The sequence below is a fragment of the Hemicordylus capensis genome, chromosome 1 (genome assembly GCF_027244095.1).
Source record: "Hemicordylus capensis ecotype Gifberg chromosome 1, rHemCap1.1.pri, whole genome shotgun sequence".
NCBI lineage: Eukaryota > Metazoa > Chordata > Lepidosauria > Squamata > Cordylidae > Hemicordylus > Hemicordylus capensis.
Genome location: NC_069657.1, coordinates 442,634,370 through 442,649,082, shown reverse-complemented (window position 1 = coordinate 442,649,082; position 14,713 = coordinate 442,634,370). Strand labels below are relative to the sequence as shown.

General features: G+C 44.4%; 1 protein-coding gene across 5 annotated transcripts in view; it reads left to right on the top strand.

The window, feature by feature from the left end:
• The window catches only part of RTN4 (reticulon 4), an 83,273-nt gene that overhangs the window by 30,811 nt on the left and 37,749 nt on the right, over positions 1-14,713 (top strand). The window contains exon 1 of one of the 5 annotated variants that reach the window (XM_053245990.1): positions 13,873-14,134. The exons of 3 other annotated variants lie outside the window; for them this stretch is intronic. In XM_053245990.1, the coding sequence (XP_053101965.1) occupies positions 14,101-14,134 (34 nt within the window). In that variant the 5' untranslated portion in view covers positions 13,873-14,100. Of the gene's footprint in view, positions 1-13,872; positions 14,135-14,417; positions 14,494-14,713 lie in introns of those variants that run through there. One more of the 5 variants, XM_053245985.1, reaches the window with a different exon arrangement.

Here is a 14,713-nt window from a genome sequence, read left to right as displayed (position 1 = left end):
AAACCTAAATGTTCAGAGTTGGTATAAGGCAGCTTCCTGTGTTCCCATGTAAACATTTGGTTGGCTGATGTTAGATGGCCAGTAGATCTGATCCAGCCATGTTGTTCTTGTGCTTAACTCTGGATTGTGGCCTATGTGTCACTTTTCCTTTCCTAATGTAGAATTTAAAAATACTTTATGAACATTTTTCATTAAAAAATGCTCCTTCCTGTCTATAGAAGTGTATTTTTTGCTAAAAAATAAGCTCTTTTTTGTTAAAGGAATTTTGGTGGCCACTGACAAACTATATATGAATATATTCTTAGTGAATCATTAGAACATAAGAACAGCCCTGCTGGATCAGGCCCAAGGCCCATCTAGTCCAGCATCCTGTTTCGCACAGTGGCCCACCAGATGCCGCTGGAAGCCACAGGCAGGAATTGAGGGCATGCCCTCTCCCCTGCTGTTACTCCCCTGTTACTCCTTAGCTTTGCCACCTAAACAGCATCCACATGGGGTCCATGTGGAGAGCTGGTCTTGTGGTAGCAAGCACCACATTTCCCCTTTGCTAAGCAGGTTCCACCCTGGTTGCATATGAATGGGAGACTAGATGTGTGAGCACTGTAAGAGATTCCCCTCAGGGGATGGAGCTGCTCTGGGAAGAGCAGGAGGTTCCAAGTTCCCTCCCTGGCAGCATCTCCAAGATAGGGCTGAGAGAGGTTCCTGCCTGCAGCCTTGGAGAAGCCTCAGCCAAGTCTGTGTAGACAATACTGAGCTAGATGGACCAAGGGTCTGATTCAGTATATGGCAGCTTCCTATAGTCCTGTGTTATTCCTGTGTCCACTGAGCATGGTGTAGTGGTTAGAGTGCTGGACTAGGACCGGGGAGCCCCAAGTTCAAATCCCCATTCAGCCATGATACTAACTGGGTGACTCTGGGCCAGTCACTTCTCTCTCAGCCTAACCTACTTCACATGGTTGTTGTGAAAGAGAAACGTAAGTATGTAACACACTGCTCTGGGCTCCTTGGAGGAAGAGCGGGATATAAGTGTAAAATAATAATAACAACCTGCCTAACTCTTTGCCTGCCTCCCCATCAGCACTGCGCTCCTAAATAGGCCTCTGCTGCCCCTCCCTCGCAGACACCCTGTTTCCTTCTGATACTATGCATACACGCCCACATACAAAGTTGTGAAGAATCATGGCAGCGACCAGATCTGGGATACCACTGGGAGCAACTTGTGCACTGAAAAAATGATGTATGTCTCCTGGGTATCTTATCAAGGTGGGGTTACTTGATATAACTGTACTCTACTTGGTACCTTGAAAAACTCACCTTTGTAGAATGAAGGTGACTTACCCAATAAGCCAAGAAATCAAACTACTCTGGACAGCTCGGTAGAATGGCTGGCTCTTGTGTTGTATCCTACCCAAAGCTCTGCTGCCAAAATAATTCCTCTTCCATCAGTCAAGCTATGGGATGCCCTTCCTCTCTTTCTTCTTCTAGTTTATTGTTTCCCTTCCACACCTAGCACAAACTCCATGTTCTCCTTCCTTAATCTCTCCCCTGCTGATCTCTTCGTCGTCTTCTTAGTCTCCATCATCCTCAGCTGTTCAAAGGTCCCTTACTCTTTTAAACCACTCAGTCTGTTCTGCTTTGCTGCCCCTTGGCGTTTGGAGGTACCTCCCAAATGCACAGGTGAAGTTCCCTCTTCCAGCTACACTTCGTCAGTCCACCTCCTCTGTGAAGCCTTTGGCTTAACCCCTTGGTTGTTGCCCAGCCTATGTGTGAGTGTTAGCTGCATTTGTGCATATTGATCTCCTGTTACCCATGCCTCTCCGTCCCCTCCGGTTTCGGTGTATTCCTCCCATCTCTGAGTGTAGATTGTGAGCTTTGAGCAGGGGAGCTGGGGTGTAAAGAGAGCCACCATGCTTAAGCCATCCTAGTGATGTCAATCTAGGATTTGAAAGACCTGAATTCAAGTCCTAGTGCACCCATGAGGATCACTGGGCCAGTTACGATGTTGCAGGGTTTTTGTGAGAATAATATGAGACATGGGGGCGGGGAATGGATTGAACCATGTGCACCTGTCCATGCTCCTCTGAGGAAGGGCAGGATGCAAAGAAAAACCCTTCCTCTACAATAGGTCAGAGTGAAAGTGGTGAGGCTGAGTCTAATGGAAATGTGGATGGCTGCAGTCCATCTGGAATGTCTCCTGTAAATATCCATGGGAATTAAAAAAAAAATAGGGCAAAGAGGTTAATCTTGATGCTTATTATGCTGTGCTCCTATCATCTTGTTAGCTACCCTGAGCTTTGATGTTTCTCTCTTTAGAGAATATTATTCAGGAATTGATGGTAAAGAACCTTTCGAAAGCAGCAATTAAAAAACAAAAAAACTTTCCAGAGTCTATTGAGAGGACAAAATGAACATTTTTGTAGCACTGGACCTTATTGTTCTGCAGTGCCTAAAGTAGTTAATAATTATTATGTTTATTTAAAATATTTATATCATGCCCCTCCAGTACAATACTGCTTGGGCTAAAGACAATAAAAATGCAAAATCACTAAAATTTTGCACAACTTTGTAATGGGAATTGCTGAAATAATCTTATCTAAATAGAATCTAGGTCTGTCCTTTGCTGGCCCTTTTAGCCAGGGTCCTCTGCTGCTTATTCTTGCTGCATTGAGTAGTTTTGTCACATTCCAGTTATGGGTGACTTTCCACCATGGAACACTATAGCCCTTGTTGAAAGATTCCTGTGAATTATGCATAAGCCTCTGACTCGGCAGAAAACTGCTTCTGGCACAGAACACAGTCCTCCTAACCTTGTTGTGAGATATCTCTGAATTCCTCACCATGCTGTCCCTCTTAATGTCTGGTTTCGGTGTAATTGTGCATGGTTTAAAACAAAGTCAAGCTCTACAGTTTGTGTGAAGATGTTTTAGAGCCTGCAAACACTATGAACTTGCATCCCGAAATATGAAAATTCTATTTTAGAACTGTCTCAAGCCATTGTTATACCTTTCCTGTAACGCCTTGAAGAGTTTTCTGCTGAATTAGACGCAGCGCTAGGCCCATTTTTCTATTTAGAAGCTTGGGCATCTTAACCCCTCCCTATGTAGCTCCTGCTAATATTTATTATTGCTTCTAAGGAATCGGGTAGAAGGCTCCAAGTTCCCTCCCTGGCATTTCCAAGATAGGGCTCAGAGAGACTCCTGCCTGCAACCTTGGAGAGGTCGCTGCCAGTCTGGGTAGACAATACTGAGCTAGATGGACCAATGGTCTGACTCAGTACAAGGCATCTTCCTGTGTTCCTATGGGGATGAGGAATGACTACAAATCCTTGAATTTCCCCCCATCCTCTCATTAAAGTGGTTTGAATAATGACCTTCTAGCCAGTTAGAGCAGACTGATTTAAAAGCAGCATCACTCAAATGCCAGAAAAACACATAATTTGGTTTGTATCGTGACTTTTAACTCAGACATTGTTAGAAGGGGATACACACAGACATGGTGATCTCACAAGCTGCCTTCCCTTGGGAAAGTAAGCTAAAAGAAGAAAATGGGTCTACTTACTGTCCCGGCCACCACCACCTAATGGCGCAGCTGGGAATGACTTGGTTATCAAGCCAGAGGTTGCCGGTTCGAATCCCCGCTGGTATGTTTATGGGAAACACCCGGATCGGGCAGCAGCGATATAGGAAGGTGGCAGCGGTAAACTGCGGGAGATGGCAACGGTAAACCTCTCCTGTATTCTATCAAAGAAAACCACAGGGCTCTGAGGTCGCCAGGAGTCGACACCGACTCAATGGCACAACTTTACCTTTACTGTCCAGGCTATACTAGCTAGCGGTTTGGCTTGATACCGTTAAAGGCAATGGCTGACTGAAAAGAAACCAGTTCTTGAAGTACAGGCAAAAGCTTCTAGGCTTGCCCTCCCCAACCCCCTGAAGTCTCTAGCACTGCAGAGCTGAGCTTTATTTATTTATTTTATTAATTGTTAAATTTGTATACTGCCTTTCATTAAACAATCCCAAGGTGGTTCGCACAAAAATTAAAACAAGACTATAAAAATTACACAATTAAAATATTAAGCTAAAATATAAAAACATAGATCTGACTAAAAAGATTGCGTGTGTGTGTGTGGTGTGTGTGTGTGTGTGTCTGTCTAGTAATTCTTCTCCTGTTCTGGAAACAAGAATGTAAGGGGTGCATAGGGTAGAATGGACTTGCACGCTGAAGAACTCAGCAGGCATTAAGAAGTTTAAATCTTGAATTGCTGGATCAAAATGCCTTGAGCAAGTGCTACAAGTGGCAGTTCGCTCATGCCCCCAAGGAGATGGACACAGCCTGACTGTTAGTATAAGGCAGCCTTGCTCAACTTCGGCCCGCCTGCAGATGTTGGTCTACAACTCCCATAATCCCTGGCTATTGGCCACTGTGGCTGGGAATCCTGGGAGTTGTAGGGGAATAGCTTACAGTGCTCACACACATTTCTCCCATTCAAATGCAAGCTAGGGAGGACCCAGTTAGCTCCTGGGGAACTAAGGGAAAGGTCAGCTGGCTTGCCTGCTACCACCGCTCATTGAATGGGGTCTGACACATTTTTTTCAGTGTGGCACAGAGTCAATTTGAAGCCTGATGTTTGCAAAGTGTGCAGTCTGTGTGCCTTGGACTCTTTGTCTTATGTAATTGCCACAAGGCCCCTCAGTTGGTTTAAATATATTTCAGAGAGTCTAACTGTCTGGCTTTTCATTGGTGTAGAGTGCCTCGATTTTTGACAAGGATCTACACCGCTAGAGATGGAAAATAGAAAATAGCATTACAATACTTTTAAGTTTTCAGTGTGTGATTATGCATTTATTGTTCTGATCATCAGACCTGCAGTGGCCTAATTTGCAGTGGTGTTTTAAAAGCTTTAAACAGTGGTTTTGATAAATTCAAAACAAAAAAGCTACAATAAAATTTTATTGATGTTGTCAGAGGAATGGGAATTGGCAGGAGTGTTCTCCAAAGATTACTCCATGAAGAGAATACAACAATTTGTTGATTGTTACCCTGACCCTTTTCTCCATGCAAAAATGATTGCAATTTTACCCTAAAACATAAGATAGAAATTGGTTCCACTAGTAGCTGGTCAGATGTTTCTGGAAGCCTGCAAGCAGACAATATCCCTTTCTCTTGTTTGTTCCTCAGCAACTGATGTCCAGAGAGATTCTGCCTCGGGACATGGTTGATAGCCATCTGATAGACCTGTCCTCTGTGAACTTGTTTTCACCCTAAAGCATTCTAAGCTGGAATCCATCATGCTTGCTTGGTAGTAATAAATTTCATAAGCTAATAAGTTGTCTGATTAATGGATCTAAAACTTGCAGCCATGCACATTATCCAGTCTTGGTATTTAGCCTTCCTACATTGCATAATTGGCTTTCTGACCTTTAAAAAAATGAAATAATAAAAAAAGATTGAAGACAAGCTGAGTAATTCCTGGCTGAAAGCGGCAGTCACTGTGTGTTACTTCCCCACACCAAAAATGTCAACTGGCCACATTTGTTTCAATCCCAATGTATAATTTAGACCCTGGTTAATTAATATTTAAACAGTGTCAAGTTGATTCTCTGAAGAAAAGCATTAATATATGCATTAGAAGGGCTGCTGTTTTTGGTAAAGGTTGTTGATACTTTCGCCCCAAGGAAACCTCAAAATAGATTAGTTGCTTGCACTTTTATGGTTTGTACGCTTATTATGAATTAGATGTTTTAGCTTTGCTGAGCTGTTTCTCTTGGGGGGGGGGGAGGAATCCCTCTGCTAGCAGAAGGAGAGTGCGTGAAAGAAGGAGGAACATGGCTGGCATTTCTGTAGGAATATAGAATTTCCCCCCAAAAATGTATGGCACTCCATCCCCCCCCACAAGTTATGGAGATGTACTTGAAAGTATACTCACATCTCTGCCTTGAAACACTGGCGATTTTTGCAGTAACTGTTTGTATACTTTCAAGTATATTTCCATAACTTGTAGCGGGGATGGAGTTCTAGACATGTTCAAAAGAGTTCTAGGTCTGCACTAGGTCTTTGTGGCAGATTCATGCATCCCATGTGGAATTCCACACATGTGGGAGGGCAGGAAATGGGCAGCACGCTCAACCTTGCTGCAGGGTGCTGCAGTTTTGGGCTCCGACTATGATGTAGTGCAAGGCAAATAAAGAGGCAGCAGTCAGAAACTTGGACTGCAAGCACTTCAGGAATTGGGTGGTTCATAACGCATACCAGGAGTTTTTCAAAGGATTTCCATTTTTGTCTGAGCTAGCATTTCTTCACTGTATTTAAGAAGTCCCTTAAATACTTCTTGCTGCATTGCTTTAAGAGTTAAATCCTACAAACTAGTCTTCAGTGGGTTGCATTATCCTGGTCAGGTTGCAGGGTTTATGAATTGGCAAAATACCCTTCCAAATAAGTAATTCCACAAGCTATCGCCCATTTTACATGCCCTAATTTTTAATTTGAGGTCATTCTGACAATGCTTACCAAGCTGAATTCCATCTTTATAACTAGCTTTGGGGTGTGTATTTATAATATTAATCTTGCATGGCAGCTGTATTGGGCATAATGCTACAGTCTTACACTTACTAGTCTCTTACCAGGGCGTTTTTCACAGAGCAGGCTTTTCTGTAAGTTTACTGTGAGGCTTTACTGCATATTTGAAGTCCCCCCCCCCCCGCAAAAAAGGGGATTTTTAAAGCCCTGGCTATAAATCGGACTACACTCTATTGTGCAATGAAAAACCCGAATTGTGTGTGAAATGCTCCCTGATAGCTCACAGGGACTTAGGGATCAATCTGGCTAATACGTGCCCTCTGTACTGGAGGAGATGCAAGCTAAAAGTCCTGTGTGGAAACGTCCAGAAGTCAGACCCAAGCACAACAGAAAGTTAAGTTCTCTTCCTGTTAGTTTATTACATAGGAAGCTGCCATATACGGAGTCAGACCATTGGTCCATGTACCTCAGTATTGTCTTCACAGACTGGCAGCAGCTTCTTCAAGGTTGCAGGCAGGAATCTCTCTCAGCCCTGTCTTGGAGATGCCGCCAGGGAGGGAACTTGGAACCTTCTGCTCTTCCAAGAGCTGCTCCATCCCCCCGAGGGGAGTATCTTACAGTGCTCACACTTCTAGTCTCCCATTCATTTGCAACCAGGGCAGACCCTGCTTAGCTAAGGGGACAAGTCATGCTTGCTTTACATTACATTATGCCACATTTAGGTGGAACGAATGCTCAGGGTCTGCATTCTGCCTGTGCTGGCCTTCTGCAACTGCTTGTCCTTCGTTCGCAATGTGCTTAAACTGCAAAATTAAAATCCCAAAATTAGCTTTTCTCATGCAGTGCCTCTTAGCTTCAGTCCAGTAACTTCAAGATGTTCTCTCTTTTTGTTGTTGTTAAAAAAAAAAATTGTTCATCCTGTCTGAAAAAGTATTAATAAAGGCAAATTTCAACAAATATAAAGATATAGAAACATAACTGAGTAAAAATTACACCTTTCAGCGTATTTCTCTCTCAGTTTTATGTAATATATAAATGCCCATCCCATTTCTCAAAACATTTCCCCATTATAGGTAAGAACACACACACACACACTCTGAAAAGACGACACCAAAGGAAAAGACTCTAATAATAGAATCACCCCGACCACTAATTCTAAATCTTTCACAATGCATATAGTTCCAAGAATAGATTCCAAATTTCGTGGCATTTGTCAGGAGCCTCTCACTTTTAATAAGCAATTTTTACAAGTTCCCCAGAGCAGGAAATCCATTGTTGTATCACAGGGGTATCCTTTGCTTTCCATTTCTGAAGTATAAGGCGCTTAGCCACGATTGGTGCCCACAAATATGGCGGTAGAGAAACCGTTTGGGAATGACAGAACTGTGTTGTCCCTCTTTGATCTTCTGAAACAGGCGTAGGTGGTTGGTAGCTACCTCATTTACCTTCTTGTCAATTTCCCCCCCATTGCTGGTAATGTCTTGCATCATGTGCAGTCATTCTTTCATTCCAACTCACCTGGCAAATATCCAGGCTTACTCAAAGGCATTCTTTGCAAGAGGACGTGCTGCTACCCACATCCTCCTCTGCTGGTTAGGCCTGCTACTGCTCCCTCCACACCCTTGTTCGAAACTGCAGGAAAAGCCCCTCTCCCGAGGGCAGGGCTGTGCAACCTCAGCCTTCCTGCTTCTGCTGGACTACAGCTCCCATCACCCCAACTACTGGCCACTGTACCTGGGGATGATGGGAGTTGTATCCAACAGCAGCTTGCATTTTCCTCTGGCAGCAGTTGGACTCCATATATTGAGTGTTGTTGTGCTGTTTAGCTTTTGTTATAAATAAGCACTCCCAAGTCAACAACTTTAGTTATTTTAATTAGCAAAGCCTTGTGGGTGGTGGCCCTACAACTGTGGAATCCAAGCGGCATGCTTAGGGGGCTCCCTGTTTCATTGAGGCGCTGGTCAGACCTGAACCTGCATAGCATCAGCCAAGTTGCTACATCCTAGCTTTTCAGACCATGCCCTGGGACTCCATTCTTTAGGTAGCTGGTCTTGTGGCCGCAAGCATGAATTGTCCCCTTTGCTAAGCAGGGTCCACACTGGTTTACATTTGAATGGGAGACGTGTGTGAACACTGTCAGAGATTCCCCTTAGGGGATGGGGCCACTCTGGGAAGAGCATCTGCATGGGGTTCCAAGTTCCCTCCCTGGCAGCAACTCCAAGACAGGCCTGAGAGAGACTCCTGCCTGCAACCTTGTTGAAGCCACTGCCAATCTGTGTAGACAGTACTGAGCTAGATGGACCAAGGGTCTGACTTGGTATAAGGCAGCTTGCTGTGTTCCTATGCAGGTGAGTGAAAGTTGCTGCTTAAAGTATCACCACCTGTGTTAGGTTTTCATGAGCTGATGCTTTACATCCAAATTGCTTAATTTGGAACTTTAAAATAAAAATTACATACCCTGCTTAGAACATGTTTGTCAAAAAGCAGGCTACACATTTTATTTCATTTTTATTTTCAAATTTGTAGACCTCATCAAAGCTCTGCCTCTGGATGGTTTTTGATGACATAAAACAGAGTGAAAATAAAGACCTTAAAACCATAGTCCAGTTTAAAAGCTTGGGTGAAAAAATGAGTCTTTAGAGATTTTAAAAAGTTGTCAGAGATTGGGAGGTTCTTATTTCAGCAGGGAGCGCATTCCAGAGTCTCGGGGTGGCTACAGAGAAGGCCCATCCCTAATTCTTAAATAGTTTGACAAAAACCTGAAATCTTCACTAGAGCCTGAGATAATAGCCTCTCCCTCTCTCAAGATGCTATGGGATAGATATTAAAATGCTAGATTATTTTTAAATAGATTCCAGTTCAGTTGCTGCTGCTGCTTCCGTATATTTTGGCAGGCTGTGTTTTTAGTTTAAAAATTGAATACATCCACAGATTTTAGCCTGCTGGCCCACATATATTATGTTTGACATTACTGGCCTAGAATATCCCGACTTCTCTATATGGCTTTCTTGCCTGGAGGTAGTTCTGCCCGTTTACAAGCTTGCTTTAATTCTGCAATATCTTGCATGGAAAAGCATGGCTTGGGTGCCTTTGCATCTTGAAACTTTGATCATTCATAATTTGATTAGAACTCTCTAAGGCATTTGCTTTTCCAGTGTTTGAGAAATCAAATGTGTGCTAGGACTGCCTCAATACACAAGGATATTGCCAAGGGGTTTGCTGCCATCTAGTGTTTATAGCCTGAAAAGTCATCCACACTGTTCTATTGCACACTTGCAAAGAATAATGTCCAATCTGTAGCCCTTCCTACAGACTTGTCCTTCTGGATTCATTTTCTTAAAATCTTAGAGTTCTGCATATCAAACACATTTGGAGAATATGCTAATAGTGTCATAACCTTCACTGTTAAGGAATCCATGAAATGTTAAGTTTTCTGTGTGGGTATATTTTTCTTGACCTGGATAATTTGCTGATTTAGGTGCCTCCCCGTGGGTCCAAGGGGGCTTTAGACTTGTTTTCTTACATAGCAGCCCCCATGTCACATTTCAAGCTTCCTCTTGAAGCTGAGGGGAGTTGCAAAACCAGTGTTTGGCATATCACAAAGATCAGCTGTTCTGAGAAAAAGGTCAGACGTTTCTACTGAGCTTGCAATGAGACCAAGTAGCTCTTTGGATCTCAGCCATGGTTCGCTGGCTGTAGATTCTTCTCTCTGCTAGTCTAGGTCCCTAACAATCACTAGGGTTTGTTTGTTTTTTTAAAATCTATACATGGTGTATCTGAACTTGTGTTTGGCAATGGAAGATATTACTTCACTCATTCTGCAAGCTCTGTTTATGTGGCAATCCCAATGGCAAATCATTCACATTGGTGATAGACCCCATGAAGAGGGATCTTGAGGATCTGTGTAGTTGGTGTTCATTGGTATACAAAGGGATTATTAATATATGGAGGGAGGGCTGACAGTTTCACTTGATGTGTAGTGCTCTGGAAGTTGATTTGAAATATGGGCTGTGTTTGATCATAGTATCAGCTGTGGTAGCACAGCGGGGAAGCAGCTTGCCCAGGGAGCAAGTGGTTGTTAGTTCAAATCCCTGCCGGTGTGCTTCCCAGACGGGGCGTAGTAAATACATTTGTAGTCGCCTATATTGGGCAGCAGCAGTGTAGGGAGGTGCTGAAGGCATCATCACATACTGTGCAGGAAGAGGCACTAGTAAACTTCAGCTGGTTCAGAATGCGGCAGCCAGGTTGGTCTCTGGGTCATCTTGGAGAGACCACGTTACTAGGAGTCGACACCGACTCAACAGCACAGTCTTTCCTTTCCTTGATTGTGGTGCACATTGGTTTTGTGACTGCTTCACTGTATGCCCGAGGCCAGATCTCTCTCTCTCTCTCTCTCTCTCTCTCTCTCTCTCTCTCTCTCTCTCTCTCTCTCTCTCTCCAGTTTGAGCTACGCTTTACATACTGCAGTGTGCTGGAAAAAGTGAGACTTGGGTATACAATGAAGAAGCCGCATGATTTTCCTAATGCACCAAATTCAGTGCATACATACGTAACCCAGAGTCAAGCTACTTAAAGATGTGTTGCGCTCAACCCCAGTGGGGAAACGATGGGTGCAATGCACATTTGGGAATTGCAAGCCCACTTTCAGACAGGACTTCCCGGGTTTGCTGTGCAAAGAGCAACTTGCATTTTGTGCAGAAGAATGCTGACAATGTGGCAGGCAGGACCCTCTAAAGCAGGGGTGCACAACTTTGACCTTCAAACTGCTGTTGAACGACAACTCCCATCATTCACAGCTATAGCGGCCAATAGTCAGGGATGGTGGGAGTTGTAGTCCAACGAAAGCTGGAGGTTAGAGGTGGTGCAGCCTACTCTAAGGATTCAGGAACCAGGAGCCTGGGGCAAGAGACCAAGTAGCGGATGGGGACAATCAAACATTGCCTCCTCCTTGTCTTCCCTTCTTGCTTTCAACCAGTTAGGATTCTGTCAAATGGTGCAAAATCACCCATATGCGGAGATCAGACTTGTGTGCAATATTTGAGTTCCTGAGATACAGATACTACAGTATATACACATAGGCCCCCATCACTTTCTCAAGTGTGGGAAAGTCAGGTATGTCACTTCCTGACACCTGTCATGTCATCATTTTAATGTTCAAACTCCTACCGCGTTAAAGGAAGAATCTGTGTTGATGCTAATAGACATTAAAAAAGAATAACAGTTTAAACCTGTGGGATCACTTCTACGAAATTCTTGAACTCCTCCTTCTGACTTGTATGCCTGTTTCCCCAAAGGGGGCAGTGTTCAGTTCTTCATCCATAAGTAAGTAAAGGGTGCCGTCGAGTCAATTTCAACTCCTGGTGCTCACAGAGTCTTTGGTAGAATACAGGAAGGGTTTCCCATTGCCTCCTCCCATGCTGTATGAGATGATGCCTTCCAGCATCTTCCTATATTGCTGTTGCCCGATATAGATGTTTCCCATAGTCTCGGAAACATACCAGTAGGGATTTGAACCAGCAACCTTCTGCTTGTTAGTCAAGCATTTCTCTGCTGTGCCACTTAAGCTATAGATTAATGCAACAGTTGGCAACAGGCTTCAGTAAGAAACCAGAGTCCAAAAGCTAGGCAGTGTAACACCTTGGCTAGTTTTCTCTCTTTTGATCCTGTCTGATAATAAAAGGGTGTGTGTGTGTTGCATGATTCTGCGCAAGTACCACCCAAGTTTCCAACTTTGTACTGAATGCAGAATTTCTCACCCCGACAAACTCTAGCATCTCTTTCTAAAAAGGCTAGCTTTGAAAGTGTTCCAAACATTGCCTGCATGACTTCCGAAGCCAGTGGCAGTGCCGTTTTCCATTCAGCCAGCGAGTGAGTCTCTTAGTGCTTTGCTTAGGTGATATGCTTGCAGTTCTGCATCATTGCACTGTGCTCTAGCATCTGCCTGCAGTGCTGGTGCCATGCCACATGCTGTGATGCAGCACTGGCGTGGCTGTTTGTGCAGCCCAACCTATGCCCCCTTGTGCTGAAACAGGAATTCATTGGGTCAGTTCAGATTTCTGGCCTCTTTAAAAAACAAACAACAACAGCAAGCCCTTCATGGAGCTATATGGTCAAAATAATTTTTTGCAAGCCTAGGTTCAGGTTTGGCATGCCGTTGCAAATGCTGCCAAAGAAATGAGTTGTGCAGTTGCAGACCAAATTTCTACCAGTGCTCTCCAGGGAGCATAGTTTTGCCCCTGTTTGTTTTTAAAAGAATGTCTGGTCATAGCAGCACTCCTGCTGTTGGTTTTTAGGATCAATTTGTTCAGCACTGCAAAACTCTGAAGACAACTGCAGAATAGCCATATTGCACACAAATCACCTCTTTATTTTCCCAGAGTTTAAAAGAATGTGAATTGAGTGAGTGTGACGTCCTGCTCCTAAGGGGTAGGTGTGTGTGTGGGTATGAGAGAGAGAGAGAGAGAATGAATGTTTATTTAGTTTTAATATGCTTCTAACGCTGCCCTGAAGTCTTGTTACGGAAAATGTGGGATATAAATATCTAGACTAAGCAAAATCGGCATCTAAGCACTTCTCAAAGATCTACAAAAGGTGAAGCTCCATAAAGCAACAGAGCAGCTAAAAGTGGCCGGTTGAGAGGTCTGAGTGAAAATCTCACACTGGCCATGAATTCAGTAGATGGCATTAGACCAGCCACTTCTTTCTCTGTCTTGCCCATGAGGAGAATAGCAGTGTTCCCTCTAAGGTGTGCACATGTGCGCACGCTCACAAGTTTTTTTTTTTAATGCCGGCTCAGTTAATTTTAGATCCCGCTCAGGTTGAATCAGGAAGGCCCCATTCTGAATGCACGTACGTACATACTGTCTTGATACTGCTGCTCAGAACAAAATCCATCCCGCACACAGATGGAAAAAATTAGAGGAGAAGAACACTGGGAAATAGTGGTTTACCTCCTGACAGGGTGGTTGTAAGGATTCCCTGCGTGCTGTGTGCGTGGGTGTGTCTCCTCTTGAAACGATTGCAGAAACCCTTTATTTGCCAGCGTGCATATGATGAACCCATTTGTCCCCTCCGGACAATGGGCTGTGCTGTGCTTGGGTCCGTCAGTTCTTGCGCTGCGCATGCATTTTATAAGGCATCTCTGCCCTGATGCAAATGCACAAGCTGCCTTTGCACAAGCCTCCATAGCACTCTTGGCAGCATACAGTGTGAAAAAACTGCCTGACTGCGTGCGTGCTGTATTGCAGTGTCGGTGCCCCTCCCTCCTCCCCGCCCATTGGTTTTGGCTCCGGTAACAAGGAAACGGTTGCCAGGGTAAGCAGATTGAAGTGAAGAATTAGCGCCGGCCGGCGGTATCAGTAGCCTAGTTACAGATTGCACTGCGTCAGTCGGCTCCACACCCAGAAGCCAGTCAGGTGACTGGAGTCCTGCAGCAGTTGTGCAGCAGGCGAGAGACTGCAGACCTCTGCTGGGGGAAGCCTGATGTTTCATCTCTCAGGCCCTTTATTTCCCCAACGGCAGCCTTTCCACTGGCATGCATAATTGATAATCCCAGCTGGAGGGGCAGATCCGTTCGGAAGAGAGATGGACAGTCAGCCAAGCAGTTGGAAGGATAAGGGTATTTACAGTTTTACGCTTTGTTTTTAAGCTTTTAAGGATGCCGTGGCTTGCTCTTCCTACCAAAGAGGCTTACTGTGTGCATGTTCTAGAGCGATACATTTTAAAGGATGTGCGAGCTTGTGTGTGTGTGTGTGTGTGTGTGTGTGTGGCGGGGGCGGAACAGTTGGAAGATCAATGCTGAGGAATTTCACACTCTATACATAGGGGAGTTGGGGGGGGGGGGCTTGTCTGACACTGCAAACGTTTGAGTGGATTAAGCCCTGCCATCTGACTGCACAGAACAGCTTGCCTTTGGTATGCCCTGGCTGCACAAATGTCAGGGCCAGCCTCAATTTAGCTGCTGTGCTGGCTTCGAAAGTAAGTGTGTGTGTGTGTGTGTGCATGTGTGTTAAGAACTGCTAGTGGTTAATGCAATATAATTGTCAAATGGGTTTGCTTTATCCATGGGATACAGTGCAGTTGCCCGTTCCCTTTTTGCAAACCGAAGGCAAAAGTCCCGAAACTAGTCCTCATTGACCCTTGTTTCCACGGCCTCTTTTCCTTCTCCGCTCTGCCAGGCTATTTTTAGAGTGTTACC